Consider the following 24,434-nt stretch of genomic DNA (forward strand, 5'->3'; position numbering starts at 1 on the left):
GAGGCAAAACGTAGTGAAGACGCTGACACATCACTGCAGAGCTGCTGGGTCAGACACATCTGCCACTGGCATGCGTAGCACACTCTTCTGTCTTATCAGCAACCCAAAAGCGTACAGCAGACTTATGGCTGAGATCGACGCTGCCGTAGCAGACGGTCGGATACCAGCCAGCCTCGATCAAGTCATCTCCGATGCAGCGGCTAGGGAGCTGCCTTATCTACAAGCATGCATCAAAGAAGGCCTGCGTTGGTTGCCACCTATTGCTGGCATGCTGCCAAAGAAGACACCACCCCAGAGCGATACCATCAATGGTCACTTTGTACCAGGGGGAGTCACTGTCTCGTAAGTCTTCCTTTTTTCCTTACCTTCGAGTGGGCTCTGCTATCTTCCGCTAACTCACCACGTAAATTCTCAACCACCGAGTTAGTGGTCGCTGACGTATCACTCTCTTAGCTGGTGTGTCAAGGGTATCCACCACAACCCAGCCCTGTACGGGCCCGATCCACAAGCATACCGCCCAGATCGATGGATCCATACCTCAACGGGAGGCGACGAGCCATCGGAAGAGAAAATCGCGACGATAGAACGCAATAACGATCTCATCTTTGGCCATGGGAAGTATTCTTGTCTTGGGAAGTCCGTTGCCGTTATCGAGCTGAACAAAGTCTTCGTGGAGTTGTTGAGAAGGTTCGAGTTCTCGTTGATGAAACCCGAGGAAGAATGGCGTGGAGGTGGATGCTTCGGGATTTTCTTGCAGAAGGGACTTTGGGTGACTGTACGAAAGCGTGAACTGAAAGTGTAAGTGCCTGCAGCCAACACGAACGGCTCTAGGAAATGCAACTCGAGCTTGCTGCGCAGTGAGGTCAGTGCTTTCACGTGCGCTGTCAAATTCTAGAGTAGTTGCGGGTAGGGGGCGTACCTGCCCTGCAACACCAACGGGACTCAGCAAAGCTCACAAAGTCAATGAAAATCGCTCGATATCCACGAATACTTTGGTTTTTTTACTTTTCGCGTCACCATGCCAGCTGCTTGATCACCTCCCGTGCTTCTTCCGTCACATCATAGCTCCAAGCCCAATCCATAACATCAGCATCACCGAAATTGAACTCACCGATACCTTCGGCTTTCAACTGTGCCATCGCTCGAGCACACTCTTGTCTGTCCTGGTCACCGAGGTGGACAAGCAATCCATCGCGTCTTGCCTGAGCAGGCCCTCGCTCAAGCGACCAGCAAGCAGAATCGGCAGCACTTAGCCTCTGCATCTTGCTTGTGCGTGGCTTTCGCATCGACACAAATGCATCAATCAGCTTCTTCAGCCCGTGCTGCGCAAGGTGCTCTGCTTTCAAGAACTCTGCGAGAGCTACAGCATCTTCGACTGCTGTTGATGCACCCGCTGACATGTACGGGCGCTGAGCATGAGCAGCATCACCAATCACGATGACAGTTCCGTCGGCCGACGACCAGGTTGGAAGATCATCGAGGTCAGACAACTTCCACTCGAGAATGCCGTCCTTCGGTGCTAACGCCGCTTGTTCGATCCAATACTCCGATTCATCCTCTCCAACAACCTGTGATAGAATGCTTTTCACTTCTGGGCAGAAGTCGACGTAGTGCGCCGACACCTCAGGGACGCTCGCTGGTCTCGGGAAGCGCGGTGGTAGGTCATGTCTGGTGTGTTCGTCCTTCTCTGGATGCACAAGCACAAGGTTGTATTGGGCCTCTGGACCCGAGCGGACAGGATATGCCAGGATGAAATGGCCGGACCCGAGCCAAACGTCAACATTAGTGTTCGTTGGGTCCATAAATGGTTTCCTCTGTTCATTTGCGTTCATGGCTATCAGAGGTACCAGGGCACGATAGGCGCAAATCGAAGATGGTCGTAGCCCTGGATCTGTGTCTCCCAGAAAGGCTGTTCGAATTCGTGACCGTAGTCCGTCGGCCCCGATGATGAGGTCTGCTTCGTATGTCTCGACCTTATCGCTGCTCTGGACGGTGACAGTCGGCTTGCTAAGGTCAACGTCAATGACTCGGTGATCTAGCTTGATGCTGGCACCTCGCCTCAGGGCTTCCTCGAACAGAACCTTCTGGTAATCTCCGCGATGGATGGTCCACCATGGTGCACCATATCGCTGCTCGCAGAATGGATTCAGGGGAATGGCACCTAGCAGACGACTATCTTCGTACCTTCGGAACGCAAAAGTCATCGGTATTGTGATTTTCGATGCGAGAGTTTCTTCCAGCCCCCAGGATCTCAGTATCCTCGTGCTTGGTGGAGGTACTTGAATGCCAGCGCCCGCCTACCTTCTATTAGCACTTGACAGCATCAAATCTTCCATGGGTTTGTGCTTGCCGTCAATAGCTCTTTCGTTGCTTCGAAGACTGTAACTTGATGCCCGCTGCCGCTAAGAGCCACCGCAGCTGCTAGCCCTCCAAGGCCGGCACCGACAACAACAATCTCTAAAGATCGAGATCCTTCCATTGTATATGGTACCATGCCTCCCCGTGGCAGACTGACGGGCCTCAAGTTACTTCTTAATGCTTCTTTTCGTCTTGAGGATCAAAGTCGGTATCGTTCCTGCTGACAGGTTGATCTCTCAGGCGTTCCATTGACATTGATGGAGCAACAAGTGGTTTGTCGGAGCACCTGTCTTGGTACGCTGACAGTCCACATGACAGCTCATATTGGATGAGAGGAGATTATAGTACTGATCACACTATAAGCAACAGTCACCTTTCTCTACAGCGCGCTATCAGATCCAAAGCGGTGTTCACCGCCGGTGATTCAGGCAAAGTGACAGTCATCCAAGGAGTCCGTTATCTTCAAGATTGTTCTCGCATCATCTTCCAGCGGTTTCATGCCTGACAGGAGGGACGAGACATGGGACTGATCACATGGCCCAGATTGCGCCGTCACCACCAGACCGTGAAGTTGTTGTTGACAGAATACTCGTTGGTGGGATCCTTCTAACCTTGCAGCCGGCGGATCGATTCGACTGCCGCTGAATGAGCTGGCAATATTGGCTTCATGCGTTTGTCCTTTTCAGTGCCTATGTTTCAGACACGTCTCGCGTCTTCATCGTCTGGCTGATGGTTCTCTCCCAGCAATACCTGAGAAAATGGCGAATGCCAGAAAGCAAGCCAATTTTTCTAGCGCTGCTCCTACCCAGTCGCAGAGTCCTCGGGCCGCCTGAGCCCGAAAGGGCATCCAACTGTGCCAAGCCCTTGCTGTGAATAAATTGCCGGTTTAGTCAAACTAGCACTGCGGACTTAGAGGCCCGCGAGCGCCTAAGCTTTAGGCATCTTAGGCGCGTACGGCGCTTGAAGCTCAGCTTCGGTGATGTCCGTGGCACCCCGATTTCAAGGTGGGTGAAGCCTCCTAAGCCGGCAATTTTATTCCCCGCACAGGCTTGGTGCCTCGGACATCGACCAACTTCTGTAAAACCTGCTCATCCCTTTCTCTGAGAGAGAACATTGGTCACCGAATCTGCTCAATCCTTTCATAGAACAAACTGGTGTTAGAGGTCAAACAAGGTGGGTTTCGGTGTGCCTTCATCAAAAGAAAAAAGCACAACCTGGTCAAGTCAGAGCGGGCAGAAGAATGTCTTTAGGTCCTCAATGAGGATGCGTTGTGAACATGCCGGACAGATATTGATCTGTCATGGTATCCCAGGCCGGTGTGCCCGACTCGAAGTGCTCTCCTGTCTCTTGCCACTTTTGCGTAGGCTTCAGCGCCATGCGAGTGCAGTTCTCATGGTCGACTTGAACCCAAAAAGGCAGAGCACAGAATCATTATCCGCCGTCTCAAAGGATGCAACAGCCCAAAGCAAGGTGCATCGTCTGGAGCACCTTATGCTAATAACGATTCCTTTCACACAGCTGCTGGCCTCATCGTTGCCGAACCTGTGGCAGTCGTATCTTCATACGTCTGACAAACAACATCTCATTGAGGCTGTTATGCCTTTGTGCTAACGATTAGTGAAAATTAACTCGAAAGGTAGCTAGCTAGGCGGCCGGTCGAGTCCGAAAACATTGAAGACGCTAATACAACCTACATCAATTGCTGTTATCAAGGCATTGGTCATTGCAAAGATAGTCAGGTCAAGCTTGATGAAAAGATTGACATGGACAAGGTAGCAGAAGGTGCGATCATGGAGATTCATACTTCGCACGCGCACGAGCAAGCAGCCTACGCCGTCATTGCCTTCGAGGAAACATGAGCGGATACGCAGAACTTTGCCATAGACATTCGTCAATGTCTACACATAACTCGCGTTGCTGACCCCAGTCCCTAACCTGTGCGTAGTGGTCCTATCTTTTGTGTCCACCAGTTCCTTTCAAATCACGCAAGAAGTTGTCCAAACCCCGCCGCAGCGAACCTCACCTCTACAGTCCCTATACTAACAAAATGCATCACTACCTCCGCTTCTGGTATTTTGAGGAAGGTTTTCGTCGACACACGGAAGTCTGGGCGATCGAACCTCGTAGAGGAGCTTAGATCTACAGCTCTTCTCGTCGTGAGACCGCATTCGTCATCGCGAAAGCTGCTGTTATCGGAAACCATGCGGATGGGATGGCGTTCCGTACTGTACCAACCTTTGCGCCCATCGCTGACAACAATGTGTTTGGCTGGTCACCTCTTTGCTGCCTAGTAGGTGTGAGGACCTGCAGCATCTACTTCGGAATCGAAGCTCATTAACTTGCTCTGCACACCTCTGGTGCGCAGTGATTGAGTCACGGCCGAGAGGACCTGCAAAATGGCATACTATATCTATCTCGCATCGCGCTGCAGATTCCCTCTCAGTTCTTCAACATATACACACCTCGAGACCGAAGGCTATACGTGATAGACAATTCTCAGCACACTCCTGGTACCCTCCTACGCTATACTACCCCAAACAGGACTAGCTCCGAACCAGAACTCTACCAGCATGTCTACCACTACCGCCTCACCCCAGGTTCAATCGGGCTCTCAATCCGCCCTCAGAAAGTCATCACGTGTACTTAAACCGGTCAAGCACGCCGACAGCACACAACTTGAACCACCCAAGAAGTCGCCAAAGGGATCTGAGCCTCTACTGAAGACGACCGTAAAGAAGGAGCATAAGAAGAGCCTCACTCCCTCTTCACCTCCAGCCTCGAAACGACCTTCTTTGATCGTCACTCTGAAGGGTCACTTCCACGTCACTGGAGCTTTACTTAACAAGAAACGAAAGCGAACTTCTGAGAAACAACCAGCCTCAAAAGTGAGCAAGAAGCGAAAGACGTCTGACACCAAGCCGAAAGCAAAGTCAGAGTCAGCCAAATCCGAGCCCAAACTCAGACTCACCCAAGATCAGATCGCCGAACAAGTTGAACAGCAACGTGAAGCACAACTCCATCTTCCAGGGCAATTCACCGTCCATGGGACACCCATCGACCTCAGCGCTACAAACCCAACCCGTGGCTTCGACGCGCGCTTCCTGGCGGATCACCTCAGGACACAACAGGAGGATATGAAGCAGTACATGGCAGATAACATAATAGCTAGGAAGTTCCTGAATAAGAGGATCAGGGAAGTGAAAGGCAGCATAGGCGGCTTCGAGGATAAGACCAAGGATGGGGTGCTGGGGGTGTTGCAGTGGAATTTGGGATTGGTGGAAGGTGCGATTTCGAAGTACTCTTGAGGGTGCGGCGGGTGTGGTGGTGACTAAAGGGGAGGACGAAGCGAGGGGGTTTTGATGGTTGATCCTTGGGGTTTGGGTGGGATTATTGTTTTGTGATGATAAGGCCTTGGGAAGGACGCCCTTGACTTTTCGAGGATGCGAGCATGTCTTGCGAAGGTGGTTATTCAGGCAAGCAGGTTAAGGCATTTGTCGTTCAGACGGTATCATAGCAATCTTTAGGAAACTAATCTGAGTACTGTACCGTGTAGTACCAGCATAATCTGGATATCAGAACTTCAGTTTTTGCAAGCACTCTTTGCCTGCTACGAGCCTGCATGTCCTATTTCTTAAAGTGCAACGGGCGAGAGGGATTCCCGATATTTCCAAAAGCCGATGCCTGGCATAATGCATCTGGGTCATCCTCGAGCAATTTTTTAAAAATTCATAAGTCGTCATTCGTCTCTCATACAATCCATGTCGCCAATGAGTCCCATGACATCTTAATACATTCCCATATATCAAGCCTGCGGAAGTCTCCCCCAAATGGCATACTGTATCGTGTGAGATACCCGGATTTCCTCCACACGCGCAAATCAAGGCCACCACACTTGCCGCACATATCGAAAGTTGGGTTCGAATAACGTAAGGATTGAGATCTGGTCCTCCTGTAGCGGCTGTATTGCATCGCATTCCACTGCGATCCTTTTTGTGGCAGTACCGTCATTCTCAGTGGTGTGTTGCAGCTGAGATGGAAATTCTAGTACCATCCGTACTATGTGTTGAATATCGTTTGAACGTATCTGGCCCCTAGGTCACAGTATACATCATCGACTTGAGCAATCCCGGCCCCGGCGGCCGAGACCTGCTTCTCGCTCGGTCTATATCGGCGTCAGCTTCGGGGCCATCACACAACCAGACTCATCCTACCTCGCTTATCCTTCCGTACTGCCACAACTTCATCCCTCCCATTTTCAATAATCACTTCACCTCTCGGACTTGGTTCTCGCAGTCTACCAACGGGTGAAAGATCAACTCTTGATCGTCTGTCGTACCTGATAACTTCTGTGTCACGCCGTATGTCTCTGCGTTCACGTTCAAGACGATCGATCTCCTCCCTGATGTCTGCGTCTGTGCGAGGTCGGCCGCCGACTTTTGCAATAGCAAGTGGGAAGTTTAAATCTACCGTACCTGATTCATCGATGTCATCGGTTCTCGTGACCTTTCTCTTAATGATTGTTTCGTCCTCACTGCTGAATGAGCGGCGAGAACGAGATGCAGCTCGCGACCTTGCACGGGACTTGCGGCTGCGTCGGGTTGTTGCCGTGCGTGCGGGCGATGGAGATCGGGAAATGTCGCGGCGAACATCCTTGTGGTAAGATTCGTGGACGGACCCGCGGTCGCGATGGACGTCTTCATGGATGCTCTCGTGAATGGATTGCGGACGTCTTGAGGCTACCGACCTTGCGCGCCGGTGCGATTTGCGTGTTGATTGGGATATTGAGGAACCGGGTGATGGTGATCGCTCGAGAGCTGCCATGTTGTCCCATTCGCGCACCGAGCGAGGGGCTTCGGACATGCGGGTCGAGACTGGTGGCGGGGGTGCTGCTGCTGGGGCTTCGATGAGGCGGGTAGTTATTGCTTTATTTTCATCAGCTTCTACCATGTATACGAGCGGAGACTGGGACTCACTTTCTCGTTCACGAATTTCCTTGCTTCTTGCAAAGACCTCGTCGATGTTGTCTGGGCCAAGGGCCTTTTCGATGAGGATGGTTTTCTCGTCCTGTGTTTGTCAGTATATCCGCATGTCTGTATTCCGTCGTTACTTACCTCTTCATAGAATGGGTAGCCCAGATCGAACAGGACTTTTGTGTGCACCAGTCTCTTCGGCATTCGAGTCTTGCCCTTCCTTGGGTATGGCTTCTCAACGACCTTTCCCTTCTCTATGATGGTTGTCTCCTGGATCTCCGGTGGTCTCGCGGCTATGATCTCTGTCGGCGCGCGACGGTTGGGACTAGGGCTATCGTTCCGGGCTCGACTTCTAGTCCACTCTCTTTCTCTGTACTCCCTGAAACCATCGTCGCCATAAAGGTCAGGGTCTTGCACCTTCACATCATCATAGATGTTGATCTCATATCGCGAGTTTCGACCTCGAGGAGCAGCAGGAGGAGGCGGTCTGTAGTCGTCGCGGTCGTAGTACTGTCTTTCGCGACGGCGGTCGAAATCGAATCTGTCCACGCTCGACTGGCGTCTGAGCATAGCTGGTCTCGGTGGAGCAGCTGGCCTAGCTGGACGGGCAGGTCTGAAAGGAATCATGGCACCCTGCCCGGCGCGGGGATCATAGTACTCGTCTTCTTCGAAGTATTGTCTGTCTCGAGTCCCGCGAGGCCCAGACTCATATTGCTCGCGATAATAACGATCATCCTCGTAATATGCTGGTTCCTTTCGACGTGCGGATTCATACGGTGGGCGCTGTTCAATCACAGGCGCCTGCCGGGCCCGTTGGCTCTCACGTTCGAAGCGACCAGCATCCCACCGGTCAGTAGGTGGGAGGTCGCCGTACGCGAGGTCCATGTCGCTTCTCCTGTACCGAGACATGGTGGGCGGGATTGATGAGTCTCAATGTAGAATGGAAATAGTCGCTCGAGCACAGTCAAGACAGAGCCGGAAGAGGGGCTCTTGGCCTAAGGACAGTCGACCTGGAGGAATTGAAGCAAAGTGTGAAAACTATCGTTGAGAAGCAAGCAAGCAGATGGACGGAATAAGAAGTAAATAGCAAGACTCGCAGGGAAGTCGTGACACCCGACGGGTCGTGTGGCTGCGACAAAAGGTGGATTGAGGAAGACGAATTCGCTTGTGATCGAGGTGAAGGCGCCGACGTCATCCGTCTGGAAGTGGGCAACACCAGCGCCCAACTCATCTGACCATGCCCGTCTGGCTGCAGATTTGAATCCCAGCCTCCAGACAAGAGAATTGCCCAATCAGCGCCAGCACACGCTACCCAATAACGAAATGGAAGGGCCATCCTTGTGAGGTCAAATTACGAGGGCAGTTTCAACACTTCTACTTCGTAGCTATGTGAAACGGAAGTTTCTCGCACCACTCAGGCTAGCAAAACATCAGCGATGGAGTCACTTGAGTGAAGCATCGACATTCGACGATATGGTGACGGAACCATATTTCACTCTCAAGCTGGCAAGGTACAACTTCGCTTGGGTGTTGCAGAACACACTCGATGAGGCTCGGAAAGCACGCTCATATGCAAGGCACAAGATCAATGCAACATGCAAATCATTCGACTTGACGCTAGAGATGTGCTCGTCTACCGAGCAGCGACTTCCTCAGGCGTTCTTTGGGCATCAAAAGCAGGGCTCGAAGCCACGTTTGCTCTGTGGAGATCGTGCGACGGCACCTGCGACCAAGTACCTGCACAGTACTATGCACCTTGGGAACGCCCGGAGAACAAGCTCGAATGCACATCGAAACTCGACCGCAGTCTTCGGGCATCCTCAGAAGCAACGACCCTAGGTAAAGACTTTCAAGCGTTACTGCATCTTACTTTTCGTGAGTAATGTTGTCCTCAGCCGCACGAACATGTCACCGCCCATCACTATGGCTATACCGCCAAAGTCAGCCGGCGGGGTGAGACACTATCAGCTTCATTGCACTCACCAAGTACCAGATATGGCACGTACAGCGCGCACAGTCGCGACTGTTCTTCCAGACTATACCCTTTCCAGCTCAACATCTCTAATGTGCAAGTCAATGTCGAGACAGCTGTTTCGAGCGCAAAGACTAGAAGCTGTAGAGGCACCAACGGATCGTCTGTCCAGAGTCAGCCAGCCATTGAAGTCGAATCATTGAGAGACTCACCGCGTAAGATTGCTGGAATCGCCCAAAGGCTCAATGGTAGGTGATACACCAATTCAAGAAGCATGAAACCTTTGAACCATAGAGGCGGGTCGATGAAGAAGCGGTCCCGGTAAGTGTCGATGTAGTAGTCTCTGATTGCCAACGTGAAGGTTGGTCGTACTGAAGTAGGGTAGAAGCCGGCAAGATCAACCACTGCTTGTCATCAGATCTAATAGTCCTGCGCATGGGCTAAGCTTCTGCTGGTGGACATGTACCTACCCAGCATCACAGGAATATGTATCACAAAGAATGCGAGATAGACGTAGTCAAGCTTGCGGGACCATGATGAGGCCGCCATTATTTGCTTGAGATGCTAGAACAGGCGACAAGCTCTGTGCAAGAGTACAGGAGCTTGTCGGATTGAATCAGGGGGCTGATGCCAAGACCTAACTGCTGTAGGAGTGTCGACGACCCTATCAGCGTCTCCCGGCGTCTGTACGTACTGTGTCCGGCAATTATACCTCCGCAGCGTCAAACCTGCTGGCCAGCCTTGTGATGCTGCTTCGAGAGCACTCTCAGCTTCGATAAGTTATCCGCTAGAACAGCACTGATTCTATTCTTGGCTCGCAATCACGTGAGTCCGACTTGCCAAGCCACCTCACAGCTCACCCGAGATGTCCAACTCACCTTCCCAAATCACCTACTTTCGCCTGCTTACCACAAATCCAACAGCTATTCTCGACTCGCACGATTGCTAGCCTCATGAAAATGGGTTACATCGAGGGCAGCGCTCGCTCTAACAAAATCGCTCACGGTAATAGATGCTACCACTTCCATGGCATGGCCTCCTTCAGGATGCATATATGAAACCTACAGCTGCTCGACCAGAGAGCTTCTGTTCATCTTAACATCGATTCATCAAGCAACACTAAAACATCTAAGTACCTTTTCCTTTGTATTTCCTATCTGTTACAGCACGATCATTACGAGCAAGCATACATCAGCTTTACAATTCTTCTTTTCAGCACAAAGTCATAATAACCACAGCACAACACCATAATTCACATATCTCATTCACTACTAGTCCGAAGATGTTCACCAAAGCCATCGCAGCATTCACCCTCGTCGCCTTCTCGGCAACATCTCTTGCCGCACCGGCGTCCGCCCCAGTTACACAATCCAATCCTGTTGTGACCATAACCCTCATTGACGCAACCCAGCACCACTGGCCCATCACCGTGCCATCCACCCAAACGTGGACACCAACCAACGTCGCTGAGTCTATCAGCCATGTCCACGTCGAGAATACGGGCTATGTCCCATGTGCCTTCTTCGGCGTTGATGGGACGGTGATTGTGAGCTTTCCGGGTGATGTGAAGGATTTGGACGTGGGCCCACCACAAACGATTGTCGGAGGCATTTGCGGGCCGTTTAGACATGAGTAGACGGCTACATGAGTTAGCTTCTGCCCGGGAGGAAGCCACTCAGTTGAGATGAGCATCGTTTATGCATAGCACGGGCGCACATAGTTGGGTTTGTCGGATTTGCATGGCGACGGAGTTGGTCATATATATAGCTATTCATAAACATATAATGAACATAACAACTGCATATTCTTTTCTTCTGAGTGGCAGTTTTGGGCCTAGTGCACTCGCCGACTTACGGAACTGAACGTGAGATTCATCATTCATAAGCATACGGATCCCACTCGCCCACATTCCCCTTCATACCCTCATCCAACCCATCGATAACCTCCACATCCTCCCCCTTCAACTCCCAATCAAAAATCCCCTTATTCTCCACAATCCTCCCCTCCTTATCACTCTTTGGTATAACCACAACCCCCTTCTGCAAACACCACCTCAACACAATCTGCGCCGGCGTCCGCCCATGCTTCTCCGCCATCTGCACAATAACTTTATCACCCAACCTCTTCCCCTGCGTCAACGGACTATACGCCACGACCACAATCCCCTTCTCCTTACAGTACCCCATCAACTCCCTCTGCTGCTGCCAAGGGTGAAACTCAACCTGATTCACAGCAGGCAGGATCTTCACGCCATCCTCCTTCATCAGCTGCTCGATGTGCTTAGGCGCCCAATTCGAGACCCCAATACTCTTCACCCAGCCCTTCTCAACACAATCCTGAAGACCAAGCCAACTTTCATGTCGTGCTTTTGGGCCCGGACGCGGGTTATGGATCAAATACAGATCAATCTGTTTCAGACCTAACTTCTTCAAGCTACCTTCCACACCATCAATGGCGCCCTGCCGCGTATACATGTCCTCCCATAGCTTGCTGCAGACGAAGATCTTGTCGTGGGGGAGCTGCGACTTGGCGATGGCCTCGCCTGTCTCGGCTTCGTTCTTGTAGATCTGGGCTGTGTCGAGGTGGATGTAGCCGTGTTGAAGGGCCCAGAGGGCTGACTGCGTGCATGTTGCGCTGGCGCAGGTGCCGAAGCCGAATTGGGGGATTGAGGTGTTGTTGTTGAGGGGGAGGGTGGATGTTAGGGAGGGGTTGGCGGGCATGGTTGCGGTTTTAATACGCCTGTAGTCAGTGAGGTCTATGGAAGAGGACGAGGACGTCGTCTGTGGGAATCAGCAATATCAAATAGTTTTTAATCAGTCATTGAGCGGAACAATTTTCGGGCAGCTGTGGAGATGAGTTGGAGGGCATTGAAGTTGCATCTGGGAGAAATTGAAAGCAGTCCGAGACATGTTGAAGATCTTTTCGCTGGTGTAGCTAGGCTTTGATCGCATCGATGTGAATCCCGTAGACGACAAAAGTGTGACTGTTGGGTCATTGACTGGGATATATGACGGAGGGAGGCTCTGGCGCCGAGTATGCGAAAGAGAGATGTCACAAGCTGTCCTTATGTCTCCCCGTATAGGGACAGCCCTCAAGCCTGTAGTTAGGCGCTGCTTGTCTCGATGCTCTAGCACGCCAGAAAGCCCGGAAATACCCACCACCCTCGACCAGGACCTGGAACTACGGCAGGACATCAAGCACAATCGCGACATCTTCTTTTCGCACAGGCTCGACAGGCATCATGTCACATCTACTGGTACCTGGGTAATCAGCCACTCTCGTCACTCTGCGAAGGAGTTCGATCGTAGAAGCTGAACGGAACCTTCGCTGCGCGACGAAGAGCATACTATTGCAGCACGGCGAGACTTGATTACGTTCGGGTGCTTTGCGCATACTGAAAGTGCAAACCATGAAACACCAGAAAACTCTTCGGCTGCTGGGCTTGTAAATTCTACGGTGTCCAAGCATCTGTCGCCCGCGGACAACTCAAACAATCCGGCTCGCCTTCCTCTCGAACCAGGAAGATGTCTTCATGTCGTACTCCGAACTTGTCAACCAGATAAATGCCTGGCTCGGATGTGAAAGTCATCCCAGCCTTCAAAAGAGAACCAGTGTTGCCTTTGTTGAGGTAAGGCGACTCATGAGCCTTGATACCGATGCCATGTCCAACACGGTGAGTGAAAGTCTCACCATAACCAGCATCAGTGATGACTTTCCTCGCTGCAATGTCCACAGAAGCAGCTGTCCGGTTCTCCTTGAAGTGGGCCATTGATGCGGTCTGAGCATCAAACACAATATTCCAAATCTCTAGCTTGTGCGAAAGCCTGTTCTTCACCTCATCGTTCTGCGGGAGGAAAGGTGGGAAGAATGTTCGGCAGACGTCTGATGAGTATCCGTGAAGGTGCGCCCCAACATCAATCAAAACGAAAGTGTCCTCTTCAAGCACTTTGCTGCCGTTGGTGCCACCGTGAGGGTTTGAGGCATTCTCGTCGAAGAGGACAATGTCAAAGAATGGTTCCATACCGGCTGCTCTTAAAGTGTTGTCCAGTACTTCCATCACCTCGTTTTCGGTCAACCCTGAGTACATACATTTCCTCATCTGTCGAATCGCCTCGACCGTGCCAGTGTTCACGGCGCGGAGGATGCCGACCTCACGCTCAGATTTCGTTTGCCGAACCTTCTCGACTTCGCCTCCCAATCCAACAATATTGAAGCCATTTTTACCAAGACCACGTTGGATGAAGTCACGCATCTCTTCATCGACCATGATAGTAGGTCGTTTCGCAGTGAACAGTTGTGCATCATACAACGTTTGATAAGGGTTCCAATGCTCTTCCCAAGGGAGGATGCTGATAGGCCCCTCGAACGGCATGTTCAAGAGCCTCGCCCGTTCTGCTTCGAACGCGGGCGCCAGGAACGTGGTGTTGGCGATGACTTTACCGGATTGGGTACGTACAGGTCTCACGACCATCAGAAAAGGTCGTTCTTCTGGCTCCCACACTTCCCATTCTGGTTGACTGACATTTGCATAATATTTGAAAGTGTAGCCAGGCTCGACGACGAAAGCATCTACTCCGTCGATAGCGAGCGCCTGAGCGAGTCTATCACGTCGCTCAACGTATTCAACCACTGGCAGAGAAGAAGCAGTCTTCATAAATGGGAGACCAGTCTCCAAGAAGTTCTTGACCGAGCATCTTTGAAATTGTTGCAGTTTGTGAGTACGGTGTCCTTGGTTGCTCAGGATGTTTGGAATAGGAAGAATGAGCTTGTATTGTCAGTATAAGTCTGATATGGCAGCACGAGCTCACTCACCCAGATACATAGAGCTACACAGGCTGCAAAGCAGATCCTTTTGAGAGTGCTCGCATTGCGACTTTTCGGCTTGCGGTCTCCCTGGATGCCCTTCTCTGTCAGTACAATTTGCCTTTCCATCGTCAGATCAGGTATTGGATTTGCATTTTTCGGCGAAATGCGATGCTGAAGACAGCTCTGGTTTCAAAGTCGTGGGAAGACTTGAATTTGTTGCTTCGGCAAATGAGCTGCCGAAGATATGCGAGATGGATACAACTTCATGTCTCCAAACCTTGCGCACTCTTTGCCGCATCTCAGTCTTTCAGATAACGTTGTGCCGACCGTGCCTTGGCCAGATCCCGGTGAGTTGGTCACTGGTGCGCACAACGATATCTTGCAACCAACCATCAAGATCTTTTTCTTGACGGCGGAGAGCTTGCGATGCTTAACACGACCACTGCGGGGCGACCCTGAAGCCTTAGCCCCTGTTAGTCTCGTCTCGAGCCACTCCGAACCCGCCTTTATCAACACCACGGACATGGGCGCCCGAAGTAGACCCTCTTCCACGAGGGCTCGAATTCACTACGAGCCGTCTCAAAAGCGATGAAAAAGTCGAGGATGTCGCGCCCTCCTTCCTCTTTCTCCACGTCGAGCTGCGAGAGTCGTCCAACCTGCACATATCGACATGGCCTCCGAAATCGAGATGAAGGCCGAAAACCCTGCCTCGAAGGAGGTCACTACAGTCGGGGCACAAGAGAGGACCAGTCTTGAGGATGGTGAGGTGAAGGAGACGGTCAAATACTCGAAGCTCTCGGTTCTGTTGATGATCATCTTTTCCGGTCTTGCTATCGGTTCTGATGGCTTCAATGCTTCAATTATCGGCACTTTGTCGCTGGTTCTTGGCGTCCTTTACCCTGATGCATTAACCACGGGCATGTACTCGAGGCTCTCGAATGCCTTCATCATTGGCATGATCCTTGGTATGCTCGGATTTGGATACATCTCGGACAAGCTTGGTAGGAAGAGTGGCGCGGTCTTGACGACCATTATCCTGGTGCTTGGTATCATTTTGAGCGCTGCAGCGAGTGGCACAACCCAGACCGGAATGCTTTGGATGCTTGTCGTGGCTAGAGGTGTTGCTGGAGTTGGTGCAGGAGGGTGAGTCAATGCTTCTATAATGCTTTGACTGATTACTAATCTTTTGGCTAGGGAATATCCCGTCGCAGGTGCGGGTGCAGCTGAGGCGACTGACGAAAATGCTGGCGTCCGTGGCAGACGTGGGTTCATCTTCGCCATGATCGCTGACCTGTCCGCGACACTCGGTTTTGTTTTTGGTGGTCTCGTGCCCCTCCTTCTCATCCTCTGTGTCAACCAAGATGAGTCGCGGTACGAGATTGTATGGAGGACTTCACTAGCACTTGGAGCTGTGCCGCCACTTGCAATCTTCTGGTTCCGTTACCGAATGGCTGTGAGCACTGCATACCGCAAATCTTCCATGAAAAAGCAAAACCCACCATACCTTCTAATCATCAAACGGTACTGGAGACCACTGCTTGGAACCAGCTGCACTTGGTTTGTGTACAATTTTGTCGCATATCCCTTTGGCCTATTCTCCTCCACCATGTTGACTCGAGTGAATGCTGGCTCGAGCTTGACCAAAAACATAGGCTGGGGCGTCCTCGTCAACTGCTTCTACATACCGGGTGCTTTCATCGGTGGTTACCTGAGCGACAAGATTGGAAGAAGGCAGACGATGGCACTTGGATTCTTGCTGCAAGGATTGTTCGGTATCATCCTGGGAGGTGCACTTGGGAGTATTGAGAAGATTCTGCCACTCTTCATTGTGATGTATGGAGTTTTCTTGACTTTAGGAGAAGTCGGTCCAGGCAGCACGGTCGTGATTGCCTCGTCCGAAAGCTTCCCCACCAGTATCCGTGGACAATGCATGGGATATGCTGCAGCTTTTAGCAAGGCCGGAGCAGCCATTGGGACAGCGGTCTTCAAGCCGATCTTGGCAAGCTATTCCAACGAGCTCAAAGGAAACCAGGCTGTTTTCCTCATTGGTGCAGGGTTTGCGTTGCTTGGAGCAATCATTGCATGGTTTGTTTTGCCGGACCCGGACAAACGACTGGACAATGAGGATGAGAGGTGGAAGGAGTACCTCAAGGCGCACGGGTATGAAGTCCAATGGGGTGATGAGTCAACCAAGGACCCGAACGGGTTGATGAAGGATGCAGTGGCTTCGTGAGGTGGGAGGAGTGTGCCGGGCATGCAATTGGGCCGTCTCTGAACCACAAGGTTGGACGAACAACCATTACAAGCTAGTCGCTTCGCACGAAATGCAGGCAGACCTTCTGGACAGTTAGCGATGTCGGGACGGGCTTGTTGATCCATTAATCGCATACTATTTCAGCTTCTAAGCTACTTCTTCCTCATGCAGTGGCCCTGAAGGTACAACTCCGGCAGGTCTGCCGACCGAAGTCCCCGTAGGTATCGATAGAGATGTGCGTGCAAACCAAGCAAACAGTACTGTCGTCGACGAAATTCCGCAAGGCATCGCGATGATATTGCAATGTCATGTCAGTCTGATTACCAGACTCGTTTCTATCGTTGTGATGGCGGCCAACGCACCGCAAGACTGCTTATCGGTCCTGAGCACGAGTCTGGCACTGATTGACCAGTTCCAGCAATCGTTAGCAACAACAAATGTGAGTAACGTGGCGGCAGGCGCGACGGTCGATCAGCCGTCGCCCCTGCTGCTCTTCAAAGCAGCCTCCGAGTCTCTGAAGGGAAGTACTACGAGGCTCTCGCTGCTTTCCATTACACCTCCGTTCACGAGCACCGCAATCTCATCCCTCCTCAAACCTCTGAACGAGTCCGCACTGCCCTCCCTCGTGACTGCAGCTCTCCTTGTGACGCCTGCCCACTTTCCCGATTCGTTCGCTTCCGAAGCTACACGGCTGTGCAAAGTTACGCTCCTAGAGCTCAGGTCACTTCTCGAACTGGTCGAGAAGAGGGCGAAAGATGGCAAACCAAAATCAGAGCTACGCAAGGAAGAGAAGCAGAATGTCACTGAAGCCACAGGACGTGTATGGAAGAGCTGTGACGCGGTAATCAAATTTTCGAGCGACGGAATACCTGGTTATATGACCAAGAAAGCAGAACAATGGCTTGCTTTGATGAAGGACGCAGTGCAAGAGTTGCAAGAATGGGATCCGGAGGAAGATGTGGATGAGGACATCTTCGGTGACGCAGGAAGTGACGATGAGGAAGATAGCGGAACCAAATTTACGGACAAAGAAAACGATCAGGACCAAGCTACGATTGCTGCTGGTGTCAAAGAGCAGGCGCTGAAGGTGCTGAGCAGGATACCGCAGAGTATACACGTGGTCGTGAAGCAGAGGCTGGCCAAAATGCCGGCTGCACTGAAGACTGGAGAGCAGCCGTTGAGCTCAGAGCAGAAGCGGGTGCTGAACGACGTCTTGAGAGATGCGCGGCTGATCTCAGAATGCATCGATGAAAGTGCTGAAGCTATGTACATGGGTGATCCTGAGTTATGTCTGAAGAAAGCTGGCGAAGCACGCGCCTTGACAATCCGTGTGGTCGAGATGGTTGTACCACCGTGGCAGGTGAGAAATGATGGGCAAGATGAGACGAAAGAGGATGGCTTCATCAAAAAAGCTTTGCTTTGGATCCAGCAGGTCGACCTATCGACTCCTTCCGCGTCCAACAACTCGGGCAAGGGCTGACAACTTCGCTTGTAATACTGTTGACTCTACCTGACTAGCACAATGACAAGCTATGGGAGTTTGGAAGATGACTCGAGACACCCCGCAAAGACAAGAGACGAAGGGGCTACAAACCGTCGGAAAAGAATGGTGACTTGTCCTTGCTACGCTCGTTCGTTCAACGAGTCAAACGGCCATCCAACCAAACACTTGCTGCGCACCGGCCGGTTATCACATTCTGTTGACACATCCTGTGCTTGTCACAGCGCGATTGAGCTGTACGACGGCGCCCGTTCAAAAAGTTGTTGCAGAACGCTTCTATCCTTGCTGATCCCCCCTCGCACTTCATAAATATTCAGCCGGGCCAACATGGAGGACCGATTGTCCGCGCCACTACCTCTGCTATCCATCGACCAGGAAAGCTTGGAGAGCAGTTCTATCAAGTCTGTACCTTCGACTACTGGCCCCTTCACCACACCCGGGCCAACCGATGATACGCACACTGTTATACAGTGGCAAGCAGCGGAGCTCTTGAACAAGATAAATCGAGAAGTCCTCATTAAAAGTGTTCCTAAGTTGGCAGGGTCCTGTTGTGAGATTGAGCAAGTCCCCATTATCAGGTCGTACATGAACGTACTCTTGCTTCTACAAGAAAAAGACACCGGGAAACAGTGGATCACCAGAATCCCTCACCAGCAGCGCGACAGCAGATTCCTAGTTGACCAGGTAGAGCCTTTCATCAGGGCCAAAAAGAAGTTCAAGTTTGGCGTGCCATACCTTTACCACTACGGATTTGCTGAAGACGAAGAGAACGCCATTGGCGTAGACTATATGCTGCTGGACTTCATGGCTGGCAGACAAATGCTCATGTGGACGGAAACGTTTCCTACCACAGAGCAGAAGAAGCAAGTTTTAGACCAGCTCGCTGATATCTATATGGAGATGTTCACGAAACCGGCAACTTTCGCGGACAGATTGGCACTCAGAAGTGCGTATTGCTACGCCTGTGGGAGCATTGGTCAGCTAACACGTTATAGACTCTCACAATCTGCAAGGCATGCAAGCTGATTTTGATGCTTTTGACATTCCGCCACTGGCGACAACGTCTACCTACCTCAATCACCTCGCAGATGAGACCATTAGAGGCAAGATACAACGGCTTCTCGCCGACGATGCAGAAGAACAGACGCAGCAGTTGAAAACCACGATGGAACATCGTTACCAGGATTTCCTCACTTTACTGATGATGCGAGCACTGATACCCACACAAGTCATTGGCAGGTATAATGATTCTCCATTTTACATTACTCACCCTGACCTGCATAACCGGAACATTATCATCGAAGGGAAAATGGTGCCGGAGAAACCTCAACAACTACGCTCGAATGGATCTACGATGAGCGAATCCTCAGCGGCGTCCAAGCATGAGATTCCGCTGCAAAGGAAGTGCTCCTGCTCGGATATCAAGAGGGATGAAATCAAGATCAATGGTATTGTAGACTGGGATAAGGCTCATCCAATACCTCTACAATGTGCCGCGATCTACCCGAAATTCCTCGAGACACTTCCCGGAGCAGAGTTTCCAGACTTGCCGGGCAATTACAGAGCTCCTGATCTGAGCCACGAAAAGAAGATGTTCCTGGACATTCTCCGCAAGAAAGAGCTTGCCAAGACTGGTGCAACGATCGTCTCGGACCTAATAGAGAAAGGCAGCTGGGAACGAGACTTCTTTCATGTTGCTCTGGACAGAGGCGACGTCCGGCAAAAGTGGTTCGCGTGGTGGAAGGCCGAGCAGACAAAACAATATGGAAAACATGCTGGGATCGCGGACGAGTTGCTTCGATGTGACATCGACAACATCCGAAGCGGACTCCAAGCATTTCTGGCCAAGCCAGACAACATTGCGGTAATAGAGCAATGTCGCGGCTGGAACTTGATAGCAAGAGTTATCCATGACATTGAGATGCTCGAGATGCAGGCGATGGACTCATGCTGGATACCGTCGACTCCGCGACGCTTGAATAAGAAGCCCCTCCCACGACCACGACGGGACACTGGATCGCACGTTGCTTCCAGGGTCCGAGAGTATAATCGGAAATTGTCGCTTGGAGGTGGTTCCCAGTCACAGCCGAAAGCCTTGTCTTCGACCGTAATCTCGAAACCAGCCGAGCATGACAAGTACCTGAATTTCATGCTAGGTGACGAGCCAGGACGGGTCATCAAGGTGAAGGGAAAGGAGCGAACGGATGTAGGGCTGTGATAATGCTTGGTTAGATGTCTAGTCAGCAAACGGTTTCCTCCTCCTCGTTAGACAGCAACACTTTGTAAGTGGTTCATTGATCTCGTGTCTTGTCGGCTCTTCAGTTACACAAATTCATCGTAGCTTACTGAGTATTAGACCTCGTTTGAGCGAACTGTCAAAGCCGAGGCAGTATTATCATAGACTTGCGCGTCGTATTGCAGTTTCGCACGGAAGCGCAGTCAAGAAATAAATATGCATGTGTAGCTATAGCCCATCCGCATAGACCGTTGTCATCGTTAAATGTGGAATAGCGGAAGGCGTGACCAGTCATGGTTATATTCGAGAGGCAGGTACATGGTACATTCCTCTTTAGCCAGACAGACGGGACCCTTGGGCACCTGAAGGCACGACTTACGTTAAGAAGACTTGGAAGGAACGTTCACTCTTAGCTCGAGGAAGGCACGTTCCATACTCGGTCAGAGGAAGGCACGATTTACTGTACAGTTGGGGGAAGGCACAACCCAGACTCGAAGGATCCGGAAGGAGCGACCGTACGCAGTCCAGTCTGAGGAAGGTACGACCTATAATTCAGGGACTCGGAAGGAACGACTGACTGTGCCTGACCAGAGGAAGGTGCGATCCGCCGTCAAGGAAGGTACGACCCGAACTCAGAGGAGCCGGACGGAACCCTCGACTTCTAGTTGGGAAGGATCGATACGTACTCCGTCAAGAGGAAGGCGCAACGCACAGCTGGAGGAAGGGACGACTGACGATCTTAAGAAGGCACGACTCTGTATCAGAAGAAGGCACGACTCACAATCTTCGGAAGGTGCGACTACATCCAGAGAAGGCGGAAGGCGCGACCGTATCTACCTTAGTCAGAGGAAGGCACAATCTACATTTCAGAGACTTGGAAGGAATGACCGCCCAGCCAGATAAGGCACGACCCATACTCGGTCAGAGGAAAGAGCGATGCAGAGTTGGAGGAAAGCACGATGCATGCTTCGTTGAAAGGAGGGCACGACCCACTTCTTGTGAGGCGTAACACACGTGCGAAGAACTCACGACTTGCTTTCAGATGAGGGAGGCGTGACCCATGCATGGTGAACACTGAAAGCTGGACAGCTTTGCTTGGATGTTGAGACAGCCTTCGTGAGGTCTTTGTACTAAAGCTTGACCGTTGCTGCATCAGTGCGCCAACCTCATAGCTGAATGCAACCTCTATACACTATCTACACACACCATCCATATCAACCACCCTACAACCCCCTCCACCACATCGTCTTCCCAACCTCAAACTCCCCACTCAACGGCGTATCCGCACTACTGCTGCCCACAAGCACAGTGTACTTCCCCTTTTCACTGACCCAGCTATCCCGCCCCTCATCCCAGAAACTCGTCGCGTATTTCTTGGATAGTTTTACGGTTGCAGTAGCACTCTCGCCTTTCTTGAGATGCACTTTGGTGAACCCCTTGAGTTCCTTGGGCGGTCTGTTGATGCTGGGTGTGTGTTGGGAGACGTAGACTTGTATGACCTCTGCGCCGGGGTGGGAGCCTGTATTCTTGACGTTAACTGTGACGCTCATTTCCCCGGCGGTGTCGTCGACGTTGAGTTTGAGGTCCGACATCTCGAAGGTCGTGTAACTCAGTCCGTGACCGAATGGCGCAAGGACATCGCGCTTCGCCTTCTCGTAGAATCGGTAGCCGATGTAGACGTCTTCGCCGTAGAGTGCACGGTTCCGTTCAGATTTATAGTTCAGGAAGGCGGGGTTATCTTCGTTGCGTAGGGGGAAGGATAGAGGGAGTTTTCCGGACGGGTTGACATCGCCGAAGAGGACATCGGCGATTGCATTTCCGGTCTCGTTGCCTCCGTACCAGGCTTGGAGGACAGAGGGCGTGGAGTGGTACCAGGGCATTGTGACGGGTGTACCGGATTGGATGACAACTGCTGTGTTGGGGTTTGCGGCGGTTATGGCCTTGATGAGGTCGTCACTGCCGGGTGGGAGGTGCATAGTTGTGCGGTCGTAGCCTTCGGATTCCCAGTCGCTGTTCAGGCCGGCGCAGAGGATGACTTGGTCGACGGATTTGGCGAGTTCAACGGCGCGGTCGAGTTCGACTTTGTAGTCGATTACGCGTTCACAGCCGATGCGAACGCCGCCTGCGCCGAAGGCTGTTGTGCCGGGCACTTTGAATGTTATTGTCGGGAGGGTTGCGAAGTCGATGTGGACGGCGTAGGTGTTGTCTTTTTCAAGTTTCATTGTGCTGATCTCGTCGCGAGTACCGGTGCCGAAGAAGGAGTCGCCTGGTGTTTGGTGTGTTGCGTTGTCGATGAGTAGTTTTCCGTCGACATACAACTTTGCTGTTCCTGCTACACTGAGACTGAATTCGTATTCTGCGGTTTGGCTTGGTGTGATTTCGCCGTCGAACGTGGTGTAGTAGAGGAATGACGTGAGCTTGGGATGCTTGTAGTCTACTAAGAAGCAGTTGCTGTCGTTGACGTGGACTGTGTCTATGCATTCTCTGGATTTGTCGGAAGGAGGATCAAGGTAGACGTTCATCGTCAGGCCGTGTTTGTTGTCTTTGGTCTTCGACATGCGAGTGAGGAGTGGGAGTTTCTTCCAGCCTGGGGCGCCGAGAGTGTATTTGACGTCCTTGGCTGCATCTTTGACTCCTTGGAGAGGTGTTATGGCGTAGTATGGGAGAAGTGAGGCTGATCCACCACCAGAGAATGCAGCAAAGTCGGCATTAGGACCGATAACTGCTGTCGCTTTTTCTTTCTTGAATGGTAGGACGTTCTTGTCGTTCTTCATTAGAACTATGCTATTCGATGAGATCTGCCTTAGCAATGCAGCTGTCTCTGGCGAGTCGACGGTGTGCTCCGGGGCATTTTCAGGAATGCCCAATGGCAGAACCTTTTTGACGAGTTTCAGAACCTCACGGACGCAATTATCGACATCGTACTCCCGGAGCTTCCCACATCCAAGAGCTTGATTGATCAGCTTGCCACGTACGTACGAAGGACCCGGCATCTCGAGGTCCAGACCAGCTTTGACAGATTCTGTCGAGGAATACGTGCCGAACCAATCTGACATAACCATTCCATCGAAGCCCCATTCTTTGCGAAGGACGTCGCCTATCAGTCGTGGACTTTCGCTGACATGGGTACCGTTCACCTGATTGTACGCTGTCATGTAGCACCATGGGTCCGCATCCTTCTGAGCGATTTGGAAGGGCATCAGGTAGATCTCTCGCAGTGCTCGCTCTGTGATGATACTGTTGACTGACATTCTCTGGTCTTCCTGGTCGTTGCAGACGTAGTGCTTCGGTGTCGCGCCAACGCCCGTCGATTGAATGCCTTTGATGGTTGCTGCTGTCATCTTGCCAGCGAGGACTGGGTCTTCACTGAATGACTCAAAGCCTCGTCCACCTAGAGGTGACCTTTGCATATTTGTGGTAGGGCCAAGGATTACTGATGCTCCTTTGGCGATTGCTTCTTTGCCTTGGAGATGGCCTCCTTTCTGGATGAGCTCTATGTCCCATGTTGCTGCCAAGCCAGTTCCTACTGTTGTTAGTATTGGTCAAGCGTCATGATTCACAGGACTCACCACATGGTAGACATGCTGCCGGCACGCCATTGAAGAACTTCGTCCCTCTCACGCCATTGGGACCATCTGATAATCTGATTGCTGGTACACCTAACCTTGGTACAGAAGCTGTATGCCAGAAGTCCGTGCCTGACAGCAAGGAAATCTTCTCATCAATATTCAGCTTCCCCAGAACATCCTCGACATCAAAGTCTTTATGGGTTGTCTTCGGCTCTGAATCCATGGCGTATGATATGGTTATCCTCAGAGCATCAAGCATATTTGAGAACGACGAGAGTACATAGGAACTTGTACCTGGTAAAGAGGGTCGAAAAGCCTCGACATCCCACTGACCGCTAGCTTGTTCGGCCCCAGATATACATTGATACGGTGCTATTACTAGCTCATCGTGACCATCTCGACCACGTGGAGGTCGTGGGATGGTAGAACTTCGGTCTAAGCACTATGGGACTCCTTCGTGGAGACATATGCTTGGTCCGAGAATCCGCATTTGTGCTGGTATTTTACCGAAGCACCGCGCTCAGGATGGCAACGCTTGATCTTAGATGCTGACTGGCTGGGACCTGAATAATATCTGTACGGAAGAAGGACCGACATGTCGCGGTGTGACGAAAAATTGTGGTTCTCAGCTTGTATTTAGCCGAAGTTGCCGCTGCTAAACCTCATGAGCCGAAGATTAAGCGTGTAAGAGGTTTGGATTAGCGTACAACATAACCTTTGTATGAAGCGATATAAGTGAGGCCGAGAAGATCTAGGCGTGGCCTTGTG

General features: G+C 51.6%; 11 protein-coding genes across 11 annotated transcripts; 5 read left to right on the forward strand and 6 right to left on the reverse strand.

The window, feature by feature from the left end:
- Window positions 1–124: 124 nt before the first annotated feature.
- Window positions 125–802, forward strand: PMZ80_007831 (uncharacterized protein; the record flags this gene model as incomplete). The annotated part of the gene is made up of 2 exons (XM_064876237.1): window positions 125–342; window positions 454–802. The coding sequence occupies 2 exons, from the start codon at window positions 125–127 to the stop codon at window positions 800–802; spliced, it is 567 nt and encodes a 188-aa protein (XP_064727544.1).
- Window positions 803–1,013: 211 nt separating this feature from the next.
- On the reverse strand, window positions 1,014–2,479 carry PMZ80_007832 (uncharacterized protein; the record flags this gene model as incomplete). The annotated part of the gene is made up of 2 exons (XM_064876238.1): window positions 1,014–2,297; window positions 2,351–2,479. The coding sequence occupies 2 exons, from the start codon at window positions 2,477–2,479 to the stop codon at window positions 1,014–1,016; spliced, it is 1,413 nt and encodes a 470-aa protein (XP_064727545.1).
- Window positions 2,480–4,928: 2,449 nt separating this feature from the next.
- PMZ80_007833 (uncharacterized protein) lies at window positions 4,929–5,663 on the forward strand (the record flags this gene model as incomplete). Its single annotated transcript, XM_064876239.1, has 1 exon — window positions 4,929–5,663. The coding sequence occupies one exon, from the start codon at window positions 4,929–4,931 to the stop codon at window positions 5,661–5,663; it is 735 nt and encodes a 244-aa protein (XP_064727546.1).
- Window positions 5,664–6,449: 786 nt separating this feature from the next.
- PMZ80_007834 (uncharacterized protein) lies at window positions 6,450–8,237 on the reverse strand (the record flags this gene model as incomplete). Its single annotated transcript, XM_064876240.1, has 3 exons — window positions 6,450–6,520; window positions 6,570–7,422; window positions 7,470–8,237. 3 exons carry the CDS (start codon window positions 8,235–8,237, stop codon window positions 6,450–6,452), a joined length of 1,692 nt encoding a protein of 563 aa, XP_064727547.1.
- A 947-nt stretch (window positions 8,238–9,184) lies between these two features.
- On the reverse strand, window positions 9,185–9,849 carry PMZ80_007835 (uncharacterized protein; the record flags this gene model as incomplete). Its single annotated transcript, XM_064876241.1, has 4 exons — window positions 9,185–9,255; window positions 9,312–9,464; window positions 9,513–9,704; window positions 9,771–9,849. 4 exons carry the CDS (start codon window positions 9,847–9,849, stop codon window positions 9,185–9,187), a joined length of 495 nt encoding a protein of 164 aa, XP_064727548.1.
- A 733-nt stretch (window positions 9,850–10,582) lies between these two features.
- PMZ80_007836 (uncharacterized protein) lies at window positions 10,583–10,936 on the forward strand (the record flags this gene model as incomplete). Its single annotated transcript, XM_064876242.1, has 1 exon — window positions 10,583–10,936. One exon carries the CDS (start codon window positions 10,583–10,585, stop codon window positions 10,934–10,936), a length of 354 nt encoding a protein of 117 aa, XP_064727549.1.
- Window positions 10,937–11,174: 238 nt separating this feature from the next.
- On the reverse strand, window positions 11,175–12,020 carry PMZ80_007837 (uncharacterized protein; the record flags this gene model as incomplete). The annotated part of the gene is made up of 1 exon (XM_064876243.1): window positions 11,175–12,020. One exon carries the CDS (start codon window positions 12,018–12,020, stop codon window positions 11,175–11,177), a length of 846 nt encoding a protein of 281 aa, XP_064727550.1.
- A 731-nt stretch (window positions 12,021–12,751) lies between these two features.
- PMZ80_007838 (uncharacterized protein) lies at window positions 12,752–14,373 on the reverse strand (the record flags this gene model as incomplete). Its single annotated transcript, XM_064876244.1, has 2 exons — window positions 12,752–13,994; window positions 14,366–14,373. The coding sequence occupies 2 exons, from the start codon at window positions 14,371–14,373 to the stop codon at window positions 12,752–12,754; spliced, it is 1,251 nt and encodes a 416-aa protein (XP_064727551.1).
- A 403-nt stretch (window positions 14,374–14,776) lies between these two features.
- On the forward strand, window positions 14,777–17,840 carry PMZ80_007839 (uncharacterized protein; the record flags this gene model as incomplete). The annotated part of the gene is made up of 3 exons (XM_064876245.1): window positions 14,777–15,249; window positions 15,301–16,335; window positions 16,532–17,840. 3 exons carry the CDS (start codon window positions 14,777–14,779, stop codon window positions 17,838–17,840), a joined length of 2,817 nt encoding a protein of 938 aa, XP_064727552.1.
- A 348-nt stretch (window positions 17,841–18,188) lies between these two features.
- PMZ80_007840 (uncharacterized protein) lies at window positions 18,189–20,079 on the forward strand (the record flags this gene model as incomplete). The annotated part of the gene is made up of 2 exons (XM_064876246.1): window positions 18,189–18,807; window positions 18,857–20,079. The coding sequence occupies 2 exons, from the start codon at window positions 18,189–18,191 to the stop codon at window positions 20,077–20,079; spliced, it is 1,842 nt and encodes a 613-aa protein (XP_064727553.1).
- A 1,241-nt stretch (window positions 20,080–21,320) lies between these two features.
- BGL1 (beta-glucosidase) lies at window positions 21,321–23,889 on the reverse strand (the record flags this gene model as incomplete). Its single annotated transcript, XM_064876247.1, has 2 exons — window positions 21,321–23,620; window positions 23,667–23,889. The coding sequence occupies 2 exons, from the start codon at window positions 23,887–23,889 to the stop codon at window positions 21,321–21,323; spliced, it is 2,523 nt and encodes an 840-aa protein (XP_064727554.1).
- Between the last annotated feature and the right edge of the window lie 545 nt (window positions 23,890–24,434).

This window comes from Knufia obscura, assembly GCF_036327395.1.
Source record: "Knufia obscura strain CCFEE 5817 isolate CBS 148926 chromosome Unknown scaffold_10, whole genome shotgun sequence".
Classification (NCBI taxonomy): Eukaryota; Fungi; Ascomycota; class Eurotiomycetes; order Chaetothyriales; family Trichomeriaceae; genus Knufia; species Knufia obscura.